General features: G+C 40.4%; 1 protein-coding gene across 1 annotated transcript; it reads left to right on the top strand.

Moving 5' to 3' along the window:
* The first annotated feature begins 1527 nt into the window (after window positions 1–1527).
* On the top strand, window positions 1528–16783 carry LOC118455798 (actin-associated protein FAM107A). Its single transcript, XM_087839427.1, has 4 exons — window positions 1528–1582; window positions 9004–9106; window positions 15851–15992; window positions 16471–16783. Exons 2-4 carry the CDS (start codon window positions 9048–9050, stop codon window positions 16588–16590), a joined length of 321 nt encoding a protein of 106 aa, XP_087695553.1. The 5' UTR covers window positions 1528–1582; window positions 9004–9047; the 3' UTR covers window positions 16591–16783.
* Window positions 16784–17883: the final 1100 nt, after the last annotated feature.

The following is a 17883-nucleotide window of genomic DNA, read 5'->3' as shown; positions in this document are numbered from 1 at the left end:
CATAAGTTGAAAAATGCAACAGCACTGTTTTCACGAACGCAGTTCGACTTCTCAAACACTTTCTAACCAAGAGGCACTGAACAATGAGGGCCACATTTAAGGCTCTCAAGTGACACTAGTCTCAGTATCACTGCCTGTCAGCTCCACACTATGGCTGATGTCCTCAAACAACAAGCTCTCAGGAAGGAACAATGCAGCAAAGGTAGGGCTAAATCCGGCATCCTTTCCCTTTTACTTTGGCTGCTGTATATAAACTACGTAGAGCTGCATGGAGCTGGCACTATGTCCCACTGTCACATCATACATGACATTTTTTTCATTTTAACAGCTTCTTAGACACGCCTGATAGAATACCTGGATGCAGATCTGCACATTTCACATTTCTGACTTTATATCATCTGTTATATTTTATCTGTATCATATTGAATATCTTTCTGTGTCAGAATGTGTAATTGTTATTCTGTTTTATAGAAAACTAATGACACATAACAGCAACATCAGTGCAAATTACAAAATGTAAATTCTTGTCTGCATTTTTCTTATGCAAGAAGCATATCTTTACTTTCTACATTTTGTAGTTTTGTAAGTGAGATAGATGATCATTTTTACATTTAATCTCTGTCAAGTAACCATTTCTTATCTGCACTGGGGTGAAGCATTTACATATACACCTACTCAGTGACAACATCAATTATGCATTTCTACTTTAGCTATCAGTTTCCACACTACTGTTTCTCTTTCTGCTATGGACTCACATTTCAAGTCTCGCTTTTCATGATACTGAATCAGTCATCCCCATTCCCTGTGCCCTATAAGTTGCTATTTGGCATGCAACAGCAGCTGTGACTTCAGTCTAGGTTCACGCGTACTAGTCTTTATCGTGATTTGCATGCACCAAGAATCACCTAAACTGCCCTTCTGTCTCTCATCTCTGCTGTAATATGTACCCAACACATACGACTCATGTGCTTACCTTGTCAAATCTGAAAAAGAGACAAAATAAGTGTACCAAAATAAAGCTTTCATCTCAAACATAGCTGTCACAACCTCGGGTCTTTCACTGATGGGAGACCAGTGTACAAAGCAGACTGCTGCCGGCTCTTTATACAGAAACAGCTGCATTAGCAAGTAAATGAGCTTCAGTGGTTTATCGTCATTAACAAATAAGTTTCATCTTGTTAATGTCTGAGTCTAATATGTTTTACCAACTGCTCCACATTCATATTTTAATCCCTTGTCTACATATTGTCAGTTAACCATGTCACGCACTTTTAATTAAACTGATTTTTTGTTATAAATAGTTTAATATCCTTTTTGACAAAGTCAAAGAGCGCTTAATTCTGTTTGCCTTTTTGTAAAACTCACCAGAGATATAAAAAAATGCAATAGGCATGGTTGTTGAATCTGCATATAACAACATCATATATCTGAGATGACTAACTTAAATTTTTCATCTAAACATAATTTAGTCTTGTAATTGTCATATATATGCGTTTTTTCTGGAAGCTCCGCCCCCTGGACAGCAGCTCAGTCCACCATTGTTTGGAAACTTTATTGTGGTCTGGAGATTTACACTTTACAGGTAAATACAAATTTAAAGCTAAAATACCAATGAGAAGAGGGAGACCCTTTATATATAAGAACTTTTACTGTGGTAACATTTTTTTTACTAGTATGTTGGCTGGTCAGGAGCAACGTAAGGCACCAGTTAGCTAATGCTAACCAATGTCAAGTGGTGCGAGAATCAAATCAGAAATATTCAAATATAATGTGAGTTAAGATTATTTACATTTTTAAAGCTAAATTAACATCAACACAGACCCCAGATGTAGTGTAACAGTTATCCAAATGTTGTGTATCCTGTTTGCAAGCACTGAAAATATACTAAATCAAATTAAATGCTTGCTCCATGCTAGCTGCATGTTCACCATAGACAAGAATGGGCCTACTCCAGTTTGTGGGACAACAAACAGCACACACAGCATTTAGAAAACTGCTCACTTCTTGCTGGACCTACATCTTTCACCGTTTATACACAATGACAGTGACTGACTAGTTACAGTAAACTGTCAGTGCAATAGCTGCTGCTGTTATTTGGAGTATTGAACACTTACCTTGTACCTCTGGATACTCTCCTGAGCTGAAGGATACTTTTGAGGTACTTTGGCAGCTTGGTCTTGGGCTGCGTTCCACTTTACTACTTTGCTATGAGACAATTTAGTAACTTTCCTGTTGTAGCTTTTCTTGCTCGAGAGCAGCAGGTTTTCTCAGTGCTGTGTTGTATTACAGTTCAAAAAAGTGTGTCACATGCTTACAGTGTTAAGTATAATTCCAGTTTTGTAATTCTGCAATACTGAGAAAATACAGATAACTGGTTAAAGACATATGTTTTTGTTCATTGCTTTGCTGTTTTTAAAGTGTTTAGAATTAATATCTCAGAGATATTTATTTAAACCAAATGATGTACAAAATTTATTTATCATCTGCAGATGTGAGCCTGTAGACCAACTAATATTTATCTGTAATTTGAGATTAGCAAGACAAATACACACATATATACATAATAAATATTAAAATGTAGTCATTATATTGGTTTAACATAAGATAACTAAATACACTGAACATAAAAAGGTTAAACATAAACAAACATTTTGTGTTATATTTACATGTGATAACTGTAAATGACTGAAAAACATAATAAATATAATATAAAAATCATGTTCATTTAGCATGTAAAAGTTGTGCAGCTATAAATCAGAACATTAATGCTGACTAAACAAAACTTATCGTGTGCAACTGATGTACATATTGTTTTTTCTTGTTAATCCAACAGTTTACTTTTTTAAGTGTATAGCTTTCATTTTCTGAGTGAATCCAACCTAAATCAAATATGTTCTAGTTGTTCATCGTTGTTATGTACATGCACACCAAAATATTCTGGATACTTGTAGCTGATAACTAGGTGTGAATACTGTCTTTTTGTTTGATGTGACCTTAACTTCTGTGATGAATTTAGGCTACATTTGGTAGATGTTACAAGTTAGGTAAAGGCAGACTGACTTTGTACTCAGTGTTTAGCCTTATAGTCATTGTTTGTGTGACTTTTCACTTGCAGTTGATCAGTTGTGTTACCTTCAGTATTGTTATTGTTATTTTATACAATATTTTTATTTGAGATTATCTGTTACTAATTTTAAGTAATTAATACTGTCCAAGTCTAAATATTACTCCTATACAATTATCGGTCACATGCTTCTGTGTTTTGTAGTTCTTTGTGTGCCTAATGTCCAGTGTAACATGTTCATTGTAATTCCAAAGTAGCTCTAACAATACAAATAGCTTTAATATATAAATATCCCAACGAAGGACACAAATTGAAATTTAAAAATAAAGCTGATATTGAGGTGCCCCTCAAACAAATTAACAACTATTTTCTCTTCTTAGAGGATGTGCAGATATTAATTTATTGACCATGGGCCCACCGACTGGCCCATTTTACAAGCGCTTTTCAAACATCTGTAACGCCGTCATTGTTTATGCTAGAAAGAGAATACGAAAAGTTTCAAAAAGAAGAGAAGCTGCGCTTTACAGGGATCTTTGGTGTATTATGGTAGCACACAGTGTTGACAAGCTACTGCTGTCTGAAAAAAGAAAAGTCAACACAGCTTAGGTTTTACCATGTGCGCTTCATACTAACGTAACTCCTCGACCATTTGGACTAGAGAGACACTTCAAATGGTTACTGAAAGACGAGAAGACAAGCTTTACGAAACTTTATGGTGCATCATTAGAAAGCACACGCAATAACGGTCCAATCACAAGTAAGAATTGATGACGCACGGAGCAGAGAGGCGGGTGTGGAGAAGTGGCAACGCACCAAAAAACAGATTTATAAAACTGAGTAGGCTCAAAATCGTTTTTGTACATATTTAGTATAGTTCACATTTAAAGTTGATGTTGTGTTGCATTTTGTTCCTGTTTCCACTTAACTATTAATCTGAAAAAACAGAGTCCGTTTTTTTGGGGGTTTTTTTTCGAATTTAAACTGTGTTTCCATCATAACAATACAATAATATAAAATGAGGCCAGATATTGAAAGCTGGGTTTATTCTGAAAAAAGGGGACAAACACATTCATTTATAGTATGATTTCTGGTCTTTTTCCAGCCAAAATTACCATATAAGTCCAGGTGGCTTAAATGATGCTTGGTCGATAAAGGATTGTACAACTATTGCAGTGTATACTTGTGCTTTTAGATAGATGTACAGACATGAATGATTTTTTGTTTCGTCTAGCCAGCATAGAGTGGGTGGGAGGGCGAGCTGGAGTGGGACAAAAAATTGGCCCGGGCATTTTGACTCAAGACCAGCCCACCAGGTATTATCAGAAAAGCCATAAACCAACGCTGTTGCGACAGTGATGTACTGCCTTGTTGGTATATAAGTATGATTTCTATACATTTTACATCAGATGACCACTTTGGTCGTAAGATTCAGATATTTACCAAAAACTAGACATTTTAAACCACCAACTCTCTCCAGCCATGTTGATGAATTACCTTTATTGGGTGAAAATGTTCATTTCCAGTGACAAGACACAGTCAGACTATGCTTACAGGATGTGATGTTATAACACTAATGAAGTATTAATGTGTAATTTATTTGTTCAAGACGTATTTCTTTGTTATGGTAAAAAACATTAAAATCATGATGAACAACAGGAGTGGCGATTTCTATAAACTTGTGTATATAATTTGGCATTTCTTATTGTAGGTCAAAAATAAATACATAATATCATTTTATTTAGTTTAAAAGTTTATTTGCAAGACACAAAAACAGTCAAAATTAAAAGTTACAAATGTGCTGTGCATGAAACGAATTCAAACGTGGCGACAGAGCCAGGTGCAGATGTGTGTCACAAGTTAATCTGGCTGTAGGCTATGGTACTCGGCCACAGGTGGCAGTAATTGACTTGACTCCATGTTAGTGCACACAAAGTAAACTGCACACTTTAGTTGTGAAGTGAAAACGCTGAAATCTTGATAACACGTACGAGGGGAACGATAATGAAGACTAGATGCTCCTGATCGTTACTCTTGTTGTCCTGTGAACAGCATCGGTGTGGTGTTAATTGTTTGCTGTTCTCACAATCGCCTCCTGCATGGCAATATCACAGGTAAACTTGCGACATTTTTAAACATTTTGTTGTTCAACAGCAACAAGACTGACAGAGTGTGTTTGAGGAAACCTCACAAATGTCACAGATGAAATATTTGGTGATCTGATTTTCAAATTTGGTGTGACCTTGACCCATTTTTCAACTAAATTAAATAATCTTGAGCTGTTAGTATCTACCATCAAACAAAACGTGAAAATGATATCTTGAAAACTGAACACTAGACTGCTAAAAAAACAGATAAACAGAACTGGTTACATACTTCCTCCCTTTGTGGGAGGAAATGATAATCCTTAAAACTGCACTACCACAATATGTCTGTGAAGGTTCTCAGTCATCCAGGTCATCGTAGTCAAAGGAGCTTGCAAAGAAAAGCGTCTGGACTTCTTTAAGTTACTTGAAGACGTTTCACCTCTCATCCGAGAGGCTTCTTCAGTTCTAAGGTCAAATGGTGGAGAGTCCCAGATATAACCCTAGTGGGAGTGTCCCCCCACAGAGGGACAAAAGGACCCCCTGATGATCCTCTAATCGCCTGAGCCAAGGTGTGGAACTGGGTGTGGGTCCCAATCAGCCAGAGTTTCAGGTGGGTTCATTGTGAAACCTGGCCCCACCTTATCATGCGAATTCCTGAGGTCAGATGGCCCAGGATGTGAGTGGGCGTTAAGGCGTCTGGGAAGGGATCTCAAAACTGGATTATAGATGGCAGAGAGTTGGTGTCGTAAACCACCGCCTCTGTTCAAAGATGGTCGCTCACAGTGGACATAGATGGCTTCTTTCACTCCTCTTTCAAACCATCTGTCCTCTCTGTCCAAAATGTGAACATTGGCATCCTCGAAAGAGTGTCCTTTATCCTTAAGATGCAGATGGACAGCTGAGTCTTGTCCTGTGGAGGTCGCTCTTCTGTGTTGTGCCATGCGCTTGTGAAGTGGCTGTTTGGTCTCTCCAATGTAGAGGTCTGGGCATTCCTTGCTGCACTGTACGGCATACACCACATTGTTAAGTCTGTGTTTTGGCGTTTTGTCTTTCGGGTGAACCAGTTTTTGTCTGAGTGTGTTGCTGGGTCTGAAGTACACCGGGATGTCATGCTTGGAGAAAACCCTCCTGAGTTTCTCTGATACACCGGCTACATAGGGGATGACAATGTTGTTGCGCCTGTCCTTCTTATCCTCCCTCGCTGGTGTCTGATCTTCTTTTCTGTGCCTCTTTGCTGACTTTAAAAACGCCCATTTAGGATAGCCGCACGTTTTGAGTGCTTCCTTTACATGTGTGTGTTCCTTCTTTTTCCCTTCAGGCTTAGAGGGAACATGTTCTGCCCGGTGGTGTAGGGTCCTAATTACTCCAAGTTTGTGTTCCAGAGGGTGATGGGAGTCAAACAGGAGGTACTGGTCCGTGTGTGTGGGCTTCCGGTAAACTTCGATGTTGAGGTTGCCATTCTCTTCAATGTGCACAGCGCAGTCCAGGAAAGGCAAACAGTCATCCTTCGTGTCTTCCCTGGTGAACTTGATGTTTTTATCCACAGCGTTGATGTGCGCAGTGAAGGATTCCACTTCTTGTGTCTTGATTTTGACCCAGGTGTCGTCTACATATCTGTACCAGTGGCTGGGTACTCTTCCTTTGAAAGAGCCAAGAGCCTTGCTTTCCATGGGCATTTTTAAAGTCAGCAAAGAGGCACAGAAAAGAAGATCAGACACCAGCGAGGGAGGATAAGAAGGACAGGCGCAACAACATTGTCATCCCCTATGTAGCCGGTGTATCAGAGAAACTCAGGAGGGTTTTCTCCAAGCATGACATCCCGGTGTACTTCAGACCCAGCAACACACTCAGACAAAAACTGGTTCACCCGAAAGACAAAACGCCAAAACACAGACTTAACAATGTGGTGTATGCCGTACAGTGCAGCGAGGAATGCCCAGACCTCTACATTGGAGAGACCAAACAGCCACTTCACAAGCGCATGGCACAACACAGAAGAGCGACCTCCACAGGACAAGATTCAGCTGTCCATCTGCATCTTAAGGATAAAGGACACTCTTTCGAGGATGCCAATGTTCACATTTTGGACAGAGAGGACAGATGGTTTGAAAGAGGAGTGAAAGAAGCCATCTATGTCCACTGTGAGCGACCATCTTTGAACAGAGGCGGTGGTTTACGACACCAACTCTCTGCCATCTATAATCCAGTTTTGAGATCCCTTCCCAGACGCCTTAACGCCCACTCACACCCTGGGCCATCTGACCTCAGGAATTCGCATGATAAGGTGGGGCCAGGTTTCACAATGAACCCACCCGAAACTCTGGCTGATTGGGACCCACACCCAGTTCCACACCTTGGCTCAGGCGATTAGAGGATCATCAGGGGGTCCTTTTGTCCCTCTGTGGGGGGACACTCCCACTAGGGTTATATCTGGGACTCTCCACCATTTGACCTTAGAACTGAAGAAGCCTCTCGGATGAGAGGTGAAACGTCTTCAAGTAACTTAAAGAAGTCCAGACGCTTTTCTTTGCAAGCTCCTTTGACTGCACTACCACAACAAACTTTAATTAACCTACTAGTTAAATTGTGCAGAACTCTGAATGCACTTTCAACATAATCTGAATTTGAAGAGTTCATGTAAATCTACATTCTCCAAGGAAACCACTAAACAAGAATGAAATTCTTTTACTCGATTTAACAATTTGTGATTAAAAAATCAAAACATTTTAGCAGGTTATGGTATTACTGCAAAATGCAATTTTAACATTTACATGATATGGGCCACTTTCTTAATTTTGTTGATCGTTTTCAGCAATGGTCAGATGATCTGATTGGTAACAATTGCTCCTTTCCCTTCATAAAGTATATTCCCAATATATCCCACGCTTAAGGGGGTAATAAAGAAAGCTCCTTTACTTACAATTAAGAGAACTGAAACAACTTCTGTTACGGCCCCCGTGCAGATGCTTCCGAACTTCTTCTTCAAACTTAGGAACCTTCCTCAGCAAAATGGACCTCAGATCCTGAGGGCTAGGTCTTTACAAGAATGATTGATTAATCTTTGTATTTCTTATGTTCAGTTTAGTTTGAATTCATGGACAGTGTACATATGCTGCTTATTTGAAATAAATATTGCTTTATAGCAGAGCAACTCTTCTGGTCTGTGGTCCTGATTATTTTTGGATGTGAAGAATCAGATGTTTGCTCAGCCACTACAAAACTACATTATCAGAATAACTTAACTGACCACTACAACAAACTTGATGCAGTGAGAGAACAGCTGGGGTGTATGGTTTAGTGTTACTTCCAGATGAAAGAAAACAAGTCACACTGGAAAGTCACAAATATCACCTTCTAATATTTAGGAGGATGAGATATTTAGCTTCATGCACTTGCATTCATTCAAGGTGAAACTTCCTTTCACATTTGCTGTGAGAAGTATTGAGGTAAGGCACTAGGATACAACATACATACATTTGTGTTTTCACAGAAAATTGTGGAACCTTTAAATACAAACAAACATGCAGATTGTTTTAGAGTGAGTCTCATTTTTAAATTCACAATCGATTTACTATAAATGAGCTTCCAATAAGCATTAAATATTTTAAGGGTTAAGAAAAGCTGAGGAATACTTAATAAGACCTTGCTTCACCACACATTATTAATAAACTGTAAACATACTGCAGACACAGCCACTTGGGTAACAGTAAGTGAAATGGACAGTAACACTAGAATGCTTTTACTCTGTTTGCATGTGCAGAGCGAGTTTAGATATTTTCATCTGTCATTCCTTTGAGCTACTCATTTGACATTTTTTGTTTTGTTTTGTTTTTTTAATTATCATTTCTGTGTCAGATAATGGAGTCAAATCTGGCGCCTGTGTAGAGCACTCAAAACCCATGAAGGCTTCCAGGGCTCACGATGCACTCCACAAGGAACTGCTCCTGGCACATAAGAAGTAGGTACCATATGAAAACAAAATATTTTCTAACATTTGAATGGATTCTAATGCGGTCTGTTCATCATTTTTTATCACACACAAATGTGACTTGTAGTCTAAATTACTGCGAGTGGTCAGTAAGACTAGAAAAGTGCTACACCACACTATAGGTGGGAGTACATTACATTGCAAGTCTTCACCTGTTCTTCAAGGGTCACCTGAGGGCGAGTCTGTTTTTACAGGCAACTTCTTACAACATGTTGCACATATCTTTACAATCATCTGTTCGGGACATTTTTCCACTGATATCTACCATTACCCATGTGATAGTTCATAATTTCTTTGTTAAATAAACTAAGCTTTGTCTGTACAGTCTCTGTTGTTTGTTGTCAATTTTGAGCCAACTTTGTAACAAATGTGGGCTCGTTCATAGCTTTGAATGCTTTTTGGAAGCACCAAGTAAAAGTTAATTCTCCAGAGAGAGGGGTTTTGTATGTTGTCAGCACATGTAAGTTAGTTCTAGCTTCTTATTTTAGATTCTCGACTTAGTGAGTCCCACTATTGTTGATTTAAATGGGGCGACCGTTTTCCCAGCAGGTTTCAGAGATTGTGTTCTGGGTAACTGTACGTGTTTGTTGTCTTAGTTTGTCTTAGTGTTGTCTTAGTAAGGGTTTATTGCTGGTTAAAGGTGGTCACAAGAAAATGCCAGCTGTAGAACCCTGGTCTTCTGAGCAGGAAGCTAATGAAGTTCACATTTGCATAAATTTTTGTTAGCTTTTGCTATTTTTAGCTGTTGTCACATAAACCCCAGTGATCCTGTTTTATTTGCAGCCATACAAGGTTATCTTGGTTTCGTCAAGCCAGGCGGAAGTGCACGCAGATGGTACCGAGAACGTAAAGAAAGGCGAGGTAGGTGCGGAGGGCTACAGGCTAAGCTAAAGCTAACACCACACCGGCTGCCTTTACCCAGTATTTTCCTCGCCAATGTCCGTTCTCTGGCAAACAAAATGGATGAGATACGGCTCTCCATCACTAACAACAGACGGATTATGGACTCAAATGTCATGTTTTTTACCGAAACATGGTTGAACAACAGGTGCACGGACAATGCTATTGAGTTAGCAGGACGCTACACACACCAAGCTGTCAGGCTAGCAGATGACTCCGGCAAGACCAGAGGTGGAGGTTTGTGCATTTATATTAACAATGCTTGGTGCATGAACTCCACTACTACTGAGAGTCACTGCTCACCTAATGCGGAGTTTTTAATGGTCAAATGCAGACCTTATTATCTCCCCAGAGAACTCACTTCTATCATACTCACTGAAGTGTATATCCCCCCTGACGCTAATGCTAGGTTGGCCATGAAAGAACTTTCTGCAGCCATTAACAAACACCAGAATAAACACCCCGAGGCTGCTTTTATTGTTGCTGCCGACTTCAACCACACCAACTTAAAGACAGTCCTCCCCAGATTCCACCAACATGTCTCCTGCCACACCAGAGGAGACAAGACTTTAGACCATGTTTATTCCAAACCTGGCTGGAGCCTACAAAGCATCACCCCTCCCCCACATTGGACAATCGGACCATCTCTCCCTGTTCCTCTCACCTAGGTATTCACCACCCATCCAACGTGTGAAACCTGCTGTGAGGACACTTAAAGTGTGGCCAGAGGGGACAGACGCAGTGCTCCAGGACAGATTTAAAAACACAGACTGGAATACGTTCACCCACACAGACCTGGACCAGTACGCCTCATCTGTACTGGAGTACATCTCCAAAACCACAGACAGTGTCACCACCCAGAAACGGATCACCATGTACCCCAACCAGAAGCCTTGGATGAACCGGGATGTTCGTCTCCTCCTGAAGGCCCGCAACACCGCCTTTAGGTCAGGAGATGCACACGCCTACAGTACAGCCAGGGCTAATCTAAAGAAGGGTATCAAAAAGCCAAACACCATTACAAAAAGAAGGTAGAAGAACACTTCTCCAACTCCAACCCCCGACGCATGTGGCAAGGACTCCAGACCATTACAGACTATAGGACCACCAAACCCTCCCCCACATCCTCTGATGTCTCCTTCCTCAACGAGGTCAACAACTTTTATGCTCGTTTTGAGTGAGGGAACCCCACAACCACAACCAAAACAGACATGACGCCAGACCACCAACCTCTGACTCTCTCCCCCACCGATGTAGGAGCGGTGCTGAGCAGGATCAATGTCCAAAAGGCTGCAGGTCCTGATGGCATACCCGGGCGTGTTCTCAGAGCGTGTTCTGGGGAGGTTGCAGGAGTGCTGAAAGACATATTCAATCTGTCTTTGGCCCACGCTGTGGTACCGGCCTGCTTCAGATCCACCTCCATCATCCCGATACCCAAAAACTCCAACCCATCTAGCCTCAATTACTATGCCCAGTAGCACTCACCCCCATCATCACAAAGTGCTTAGAGCAGCTGGTCCTGGCACACTTCAAATCCTGTCTGCCCCCCACCCTGGACCCCCACCAATTCGCATACCGCCAGAACAGGAGCACAGAGGATGCAGTCTCCATCGCACTGCACTCTGTCCTCTCACACCTGGACAACAACAACACATACGCCAGAATGCTGTTTATAGACTTCAGTTCAGCATTCAATACAATCCACCCCTCACAACTCATCAGGAAACTGACAGACCTGGGCATCAGCTCCCTCATGTGCAAATGGTTACTGGACTTCCTGACCAACCGCCCCCAACATGTCCGGCTGGATAACCACTGCTCATCTACAATCACAATGAACACCGGTGTACCACAAGGCTGTGTGATGAGCCCTTTCCTCTACTCCCTCTTCACCCATGACTGCAGACCTGCCGATGGTTCTAACACCATCATTTAGTTTGCAGATGACACCACGGTGATTGGCCTCATCAGTGACAACGATGAGGCCGCCTACAGGGAGGTGGATCTTCTAGCTGAGTGGTGCGACAGAAACAACCTGCTGCTTAACACTGAGAAGACCAAGGAGCTCATCGTGGACTACAGGAGGAATGCTGACCCACATCCACCCATCCACATTAAGGGGACGGCTGTGGAGCGTGTGAGCAGCTTCAAGTTCCTGGGAGTCCACATCTCCGAGGATCTCATCTGGACGACCAACTGCTCCAAGCTGGTCAAGAAGGCTCACCAGCGCCTCTTCTTCTTGAGGACTCTGAGGAAGAACCACCTGTCCTCAGACATCCTGGTGAACTTCTATCGCTGCACCATCGAGAGCATCCTGACCAACTGTATAACAGTCTGGTACGGGAACTGCTCTGCCTCGGACCGGAAGCCGTTGCAGAGGGTTGTGAAAACTGCCCAACGCATCGCCGGAGCACCACTTCCTGCCATAAAGGACATCTACAAGAAGCAGTGTCTGAAAAGGGCTGGGAAAATCATCAAAGACCCCAGTCACCCATCACATAGACTCTTCACCCTCCTGCCCTGGGAGGCGCTACAGGAGCCTCCGGACTAAGACCACCAGGTACCAGAACAGCTTCTTCCCCACAGCTGTCAGACTCCTGAACTCTGCCTCCTGACATCTGACCCACGTTAAACTCATGGACTGAACATACACACACCCACAACCACCTACACACACACACACACAATGGACAACTGTACCCTCAAATACACAATAATAACATGGACTGAACCACCACTCACAACCACTAGCACTTTATATAGCCTCTGTAGAAACTATCCACATATCTCACTCGTCTTAACTGCACTACTGTATAATTCTGTGTAAATAATCATCCTGTAAAATACGATAATTTTTAATTCTACAACTGTTTATAACCTGTATATCTCATATTTCTGTATAGTTTTTTTTATTTCATATTCTGTATAGTTTTTCATATTTATATCCTGTTCATAGCCTGTACATAGCTTGTACTCACCGCAGCCTGTACATACTTATAGTTATAGCATATTCATAACATACCTTCATACTGTGTACATTATAATATACCATAATAGACCCATTTCTGTAATATACTTACATATCTATATTATTGCTAATATATATTATAATCAGAGATGGGCAGTAACGCGTTAGTAACGCGTTACTGTAATCTGATTACTTTTTTCAAGTAACGAGAAAAGTAAGGGATTACTATTGCAAAAACGGTAATTAGATTACAGTTACTTTCCCGTAGGAACGCTGCGTTACTGCGTTACTAAAACCGTGATTTTTTTTGCGAGAATGTCTCATGACAGTGACGTAAGCGAGTGCGACGTTCGTGGCAACAGCTGTATGCAGATCAACAATGGCTCATATATCAAGTGCGGGAGAGAGTATGAGCATGCAGCGTTTAAAGCGTGGAAGTACTGACCTTACTTTAAGTTTGATTCCATAAAAAGTGACAAAAACATTAGTGTCCATTGTGCGTGGGAAGAAAACTTATTTTTACAGCAAAAAAACCCCTAAACTTCCGAGCAAGCACCGAGTGCACTACCACGTAATGGGAAACTCACAGAGAAACTCGCGGATTCTTCCACTGACCGCTGCGGCACACCTGCACCAGGGTAAACCTCCGCCTGCCGCACTCCTGCTTTACAGGTGAAAATAGAGCAAAAGGACCGCTAGTCTTTGACTTTATTTATTTTCTGCTGTGTTTTACTTGCATCTATTTGAAAGAGTGAGTGTAAACACACAAAAAATATTTTATTTTATGTGCAGGAATGTGCAGAAAATAGGTTTAAATATTAAACAAATTTCTTCCAGTCAGAGAATGTTGCATATAATTAAATTTTTGCTTGATGCATAAAATTAAAAAAGATTAAAACTAATAAAACAAGTTTTTAAAAGGGACTTTTCCATTTGATTACATTTTGTATGATGGATTATGTAGAAAAAGTAGAATTGGGCTGTAAGATCAATCGCTTTATCACCTATTCAGGTTGTAAATCGTGTTTTTAAAAAGTAACTAAGTAATTAATTACTTTTGAAAATAAGTAATCAGTAAAGTAACGGGATTACTTTTTGGGGGAAGTAATCAGTAATTAGTTACTGATTACTTTTTTCAAGTAACTTGACCAACACTGATTATAATATATCTATATCATGGCTAAAGCACTTCTGGATGATGCAAACTGCATTTCGTTGCCTTGTACCTGTGCATGTGCAATGACAATAAAGTTGAATTCTATTCTATTCTAATTCTATTGATGTCAGTGGCTTTTATTTCCTCCTTTCACCAGCTTATTGTCCTTATTTTCCTGTGTTGACTGCTGGGATCTTGTTCCAGAGGTGTGGACTTGAGTCATATGACTGAAAAGAAAAAAGACTTTTGACCTGACTTGGACTTTTACACCGATGGCTTGCAACTTGAACTGAACTTGAAACTGTTTACTTGAAAAGCCTTTAGATTTGGAGTAAAATAAAGATAATAAAGTTTATGTCATGGTCTGCGACCCAGTGAGTTGAATTGTTTATTATTTATTTGCCACATTATTGCTGTCGGTGTTTTGGTTTTCTTCCCTTTGCCCCTCATGTTTCTCAGACTCTGTTCTGTGTCTTGTTATCCCTGCCTGTGTGTTCCCTTGTTTCCAGTGTAGTCATGTCACTGTGTAAAGCCCGTCTCTCTGAGTCTGTGTCTTTGCATGTGTGTTGAGTTTCCTATTTTATTGTGAAGGTCCGTGTCTCATGTTCATAATAATAATAATGGATTGCATTTATATAGAGCTTTTTGAGACCCTCAAAGTGCTTTACAATTCCACTATTCATTCACTCTCACATTCACACACTGGTGGAGGCAGCTACAGTTGTAGCCACAGCTGCCCTGGGGCAGACTGACAGAAGCAAGGCTGCCATATTGCGCTATCGGCCCCTCTGGCCAACACCAGTAGGTGGTAGATGAAGTGTCTTGCCCAAGGACACAACGACCGAGACTGTCCGAGCCAGGGCTCGAACCGGCAACCTTCCGATTACAAGATGAACTGCCAACTCTTTGAGCCACGATCTGGGCGATTGTGGCTCAAAGAGTTGGCAACTGTAAATTGTAAATTGTAACTTCTCTTGATCCCCTAAGACTTAAGCATATATTTGTTTTTCTTACTCCTTTTTATATCCATTTATTAGCCCTCTTCCACTGATGTAACCGGAGCCTTGTCTTCTTGCTTCTCTGTATGCTGCACTGGATATAGCAGAGATGACATGATGAAGTTTACTCTGACTTTGACTTTCCTGAATTCTGTCTCCATTGTATACCTCTTCATGGTCCTAGCCAGGGATATGAGTCTACTTGGCAGTGCTCTACAGCTCCAATAGCTAGCTTTGGAATTTCTCCCCATGTTGCCTTGATCTTGGCATCTCATATCCTTCTCCATGGAGGGTCCTCCTCATTGTGGGTCCTTGTAACCAAGCATTTCAGTGGTTTTAGATAAGTTATTTGGTTTCAGTGATGGTTGCAGTAGAAGTTGTCTGTGCTGCATATACATCTTCTAGTAGTTGGTACTTCACATAGTCTTGGTAAATCAGTCAGTAGGGTCTGATTTTACCAGTAGGCCTTTACCTGACATCCTGGCTCCTCCTTGCTGTAGCTTTCGAGTTTTACCTCATCAGTCTTCAGTTGTGATAATAGTTGCTTCTTTGTTAGTCTAGATTTTAGGTGATGAAGATTCCATAGGTCCCACCTCCTCTTGATGTAACACCTTCCGCTGGTAGGTGTGGTAGCATTTCAACAGTATTCTCATCTTAACTGCAGTTTTTCTCTGCTTCCTTTATGGATAAAGGGGTTTGGCTCTGAGCAGCAGATCAGAACTTCAGCAGGTGCTTGAGAGGAGGAAAAGGGAACAGAGTTACCAGGATGAGGATCAACATAGTAGGACTCCTCTGGAGAAAGTCCTACTCAGACGTCAGCAGAAACAGCATGAGGTAGTAAACTTAAAGTGTTGCACAAGGTTTAGCTACTTTTAGTAAGTTCCTTCATTTAATTGGATCATCCATTATAAACAGTGTCTAGTAGGGTTCAAGACCATTTCCTCCAAGACTACTGTAGGGTATTTATCTGACAATATAAACCACCCTGAGGTTACTGCTGTTGTGATTTGGTACTATACAAATAAAACTGAACATAATTGTACTAAGGAAGGACTGTAGATAAAATGAGTGGATTTCAGATATCATGAAGAACATTATTAACACAAAACGCAAATGGACTGAACTCAGTTAAAGCACTTCTTACTAGGAGCCTCAATGCGTTTAACATTTGCATACATTCACGCAGAATGTATTTCATAAATAATAAACATATTATGTCATAAAAAGGACCTTTTTATGACATGAAAAAGTTACTTTTTCGCTGTCATTTATTTTCAGTAACAAGCTTTATGTGCTTCTCTTTGTCTCTTAGAGAGAGAAAAAACAAGATGAGGAGGTACGAGAGGAATCCCAGCTGATGGAGTTTGTTAGAGTCCGACAGAACTTAAGAAAGATCCACGCCGTGGTCCAGGACAAGAATGCAAACTCGTGAACTGTTATTGAAAAATATGAAAAGATTTATTGTTTCATTTCACTTTATTCAATGTCTGATGTCCTTTACATGTAAAAACATTGGTTGTTGAAATACAGAAAGGAAAAAAAAAATTTTAATACAAAATTGTTACACATTTTTGTTATACTTTACATGTGCTATATTATATACTTTTTAAAAAGAAGATATTCATAAATGTAAATAGGAACTGTGTTCTTTAACTTGTGCTGTTTAGTTATATTGAAGTCTTGTTATAAATTACTGCTACGTTTATGTTTTAATAAAACCAGAAATCTTTGCAAACAGTTGCACATAAAATCCTGAACACTGCAGGACAATTAGCATGTTTTGTTGTGAAGTGGAAAAAAATACAAACCAAAATGTAAAATTCACAAAATTTGGCCAATAACTCTTGTTAGTGATGGAACGGACTGTGCTGAGGCTTCGGGGTATGTGTCGAGAAATCCAGTATTAAGAATAAAATGATTAAATAAAGCTGTTTTTTTACACATTGCTATGTGCTCATTAAAGAGTGAATTGAATTATTGTGATTGACACGTAGAAGTGCAGAGGGTTTTGCAGCATGCTTACACATTATACCGTTTAAAAGTCAGGATGCTATTTCTGGGCCAAGGGATCAGGGTTCAGAATATCCTGAACTTAGATAATAAATAGAATCAGTACAATAATATTAATCAAACATAGGCAGGGAGGTGTTTTCTGTTTTATTCCAGGAAAAGAGCAGATACGAGACAAGGCCAGATGTGAACAGAGAGAGAAGATTCACAGGGAGACGGCAGGACCGCCACTTTGCTTCCCAGAAGAAGACAATCATAACAATACTTGTTTGTTCTTGTTTTATAAAACTGTACAGCCCACTCTGATGGTCATCCTCTGTGTGAGACAGACGGCTGATTTCACTCTGAGTTCCAGCGCTGTAATCTTTTAAACGACAGAAGTTCTCCTGTACTTCCTTAAGAAAAAACATGTCACCAGAAAGTCTTTTATGAAGATTCTTCGTCATGAGGCTTGCTTCATTAGGGTGAGTGATGTCACTGATGACATCTGAAGCCTTGCTGGTTCAGAAAGTGGTTGGAGTGTTTGTGTAATTGATGATCATATATTAAGTAGATTGGATCCATGCAAAATGTTCATGTTAGTGTTCAAACTTGTTTTCATGGAAAAAGAAGTGTCGCCCCCTATAAGGCAACACTTTGACCTGATTTCTCCTAATAAAATATTACACATAATGTGCAATGTGTTACTGCGACTACAATATTCACAAATCGGATT

This window comes from Neolamprologus brichardi, chromosome 3, assembly GCF_056152115.1.
Source record: "Neolamprologus brichardi isolate AB-2024 chromosome 3, ASM5615211v1, whole genome shotgun sequence".
Lineage (NCBI taxonomy): Eukaryota > Metazoa > Chordata > Actinopteri > Cichliformes > Cichlidae > Neolamprologus > Neolamprologus brichardi.
Note: the sequence above shows the minus strand (reverse complement) of the source record. Positions and strands in the feature narration are given on the sequence as shown.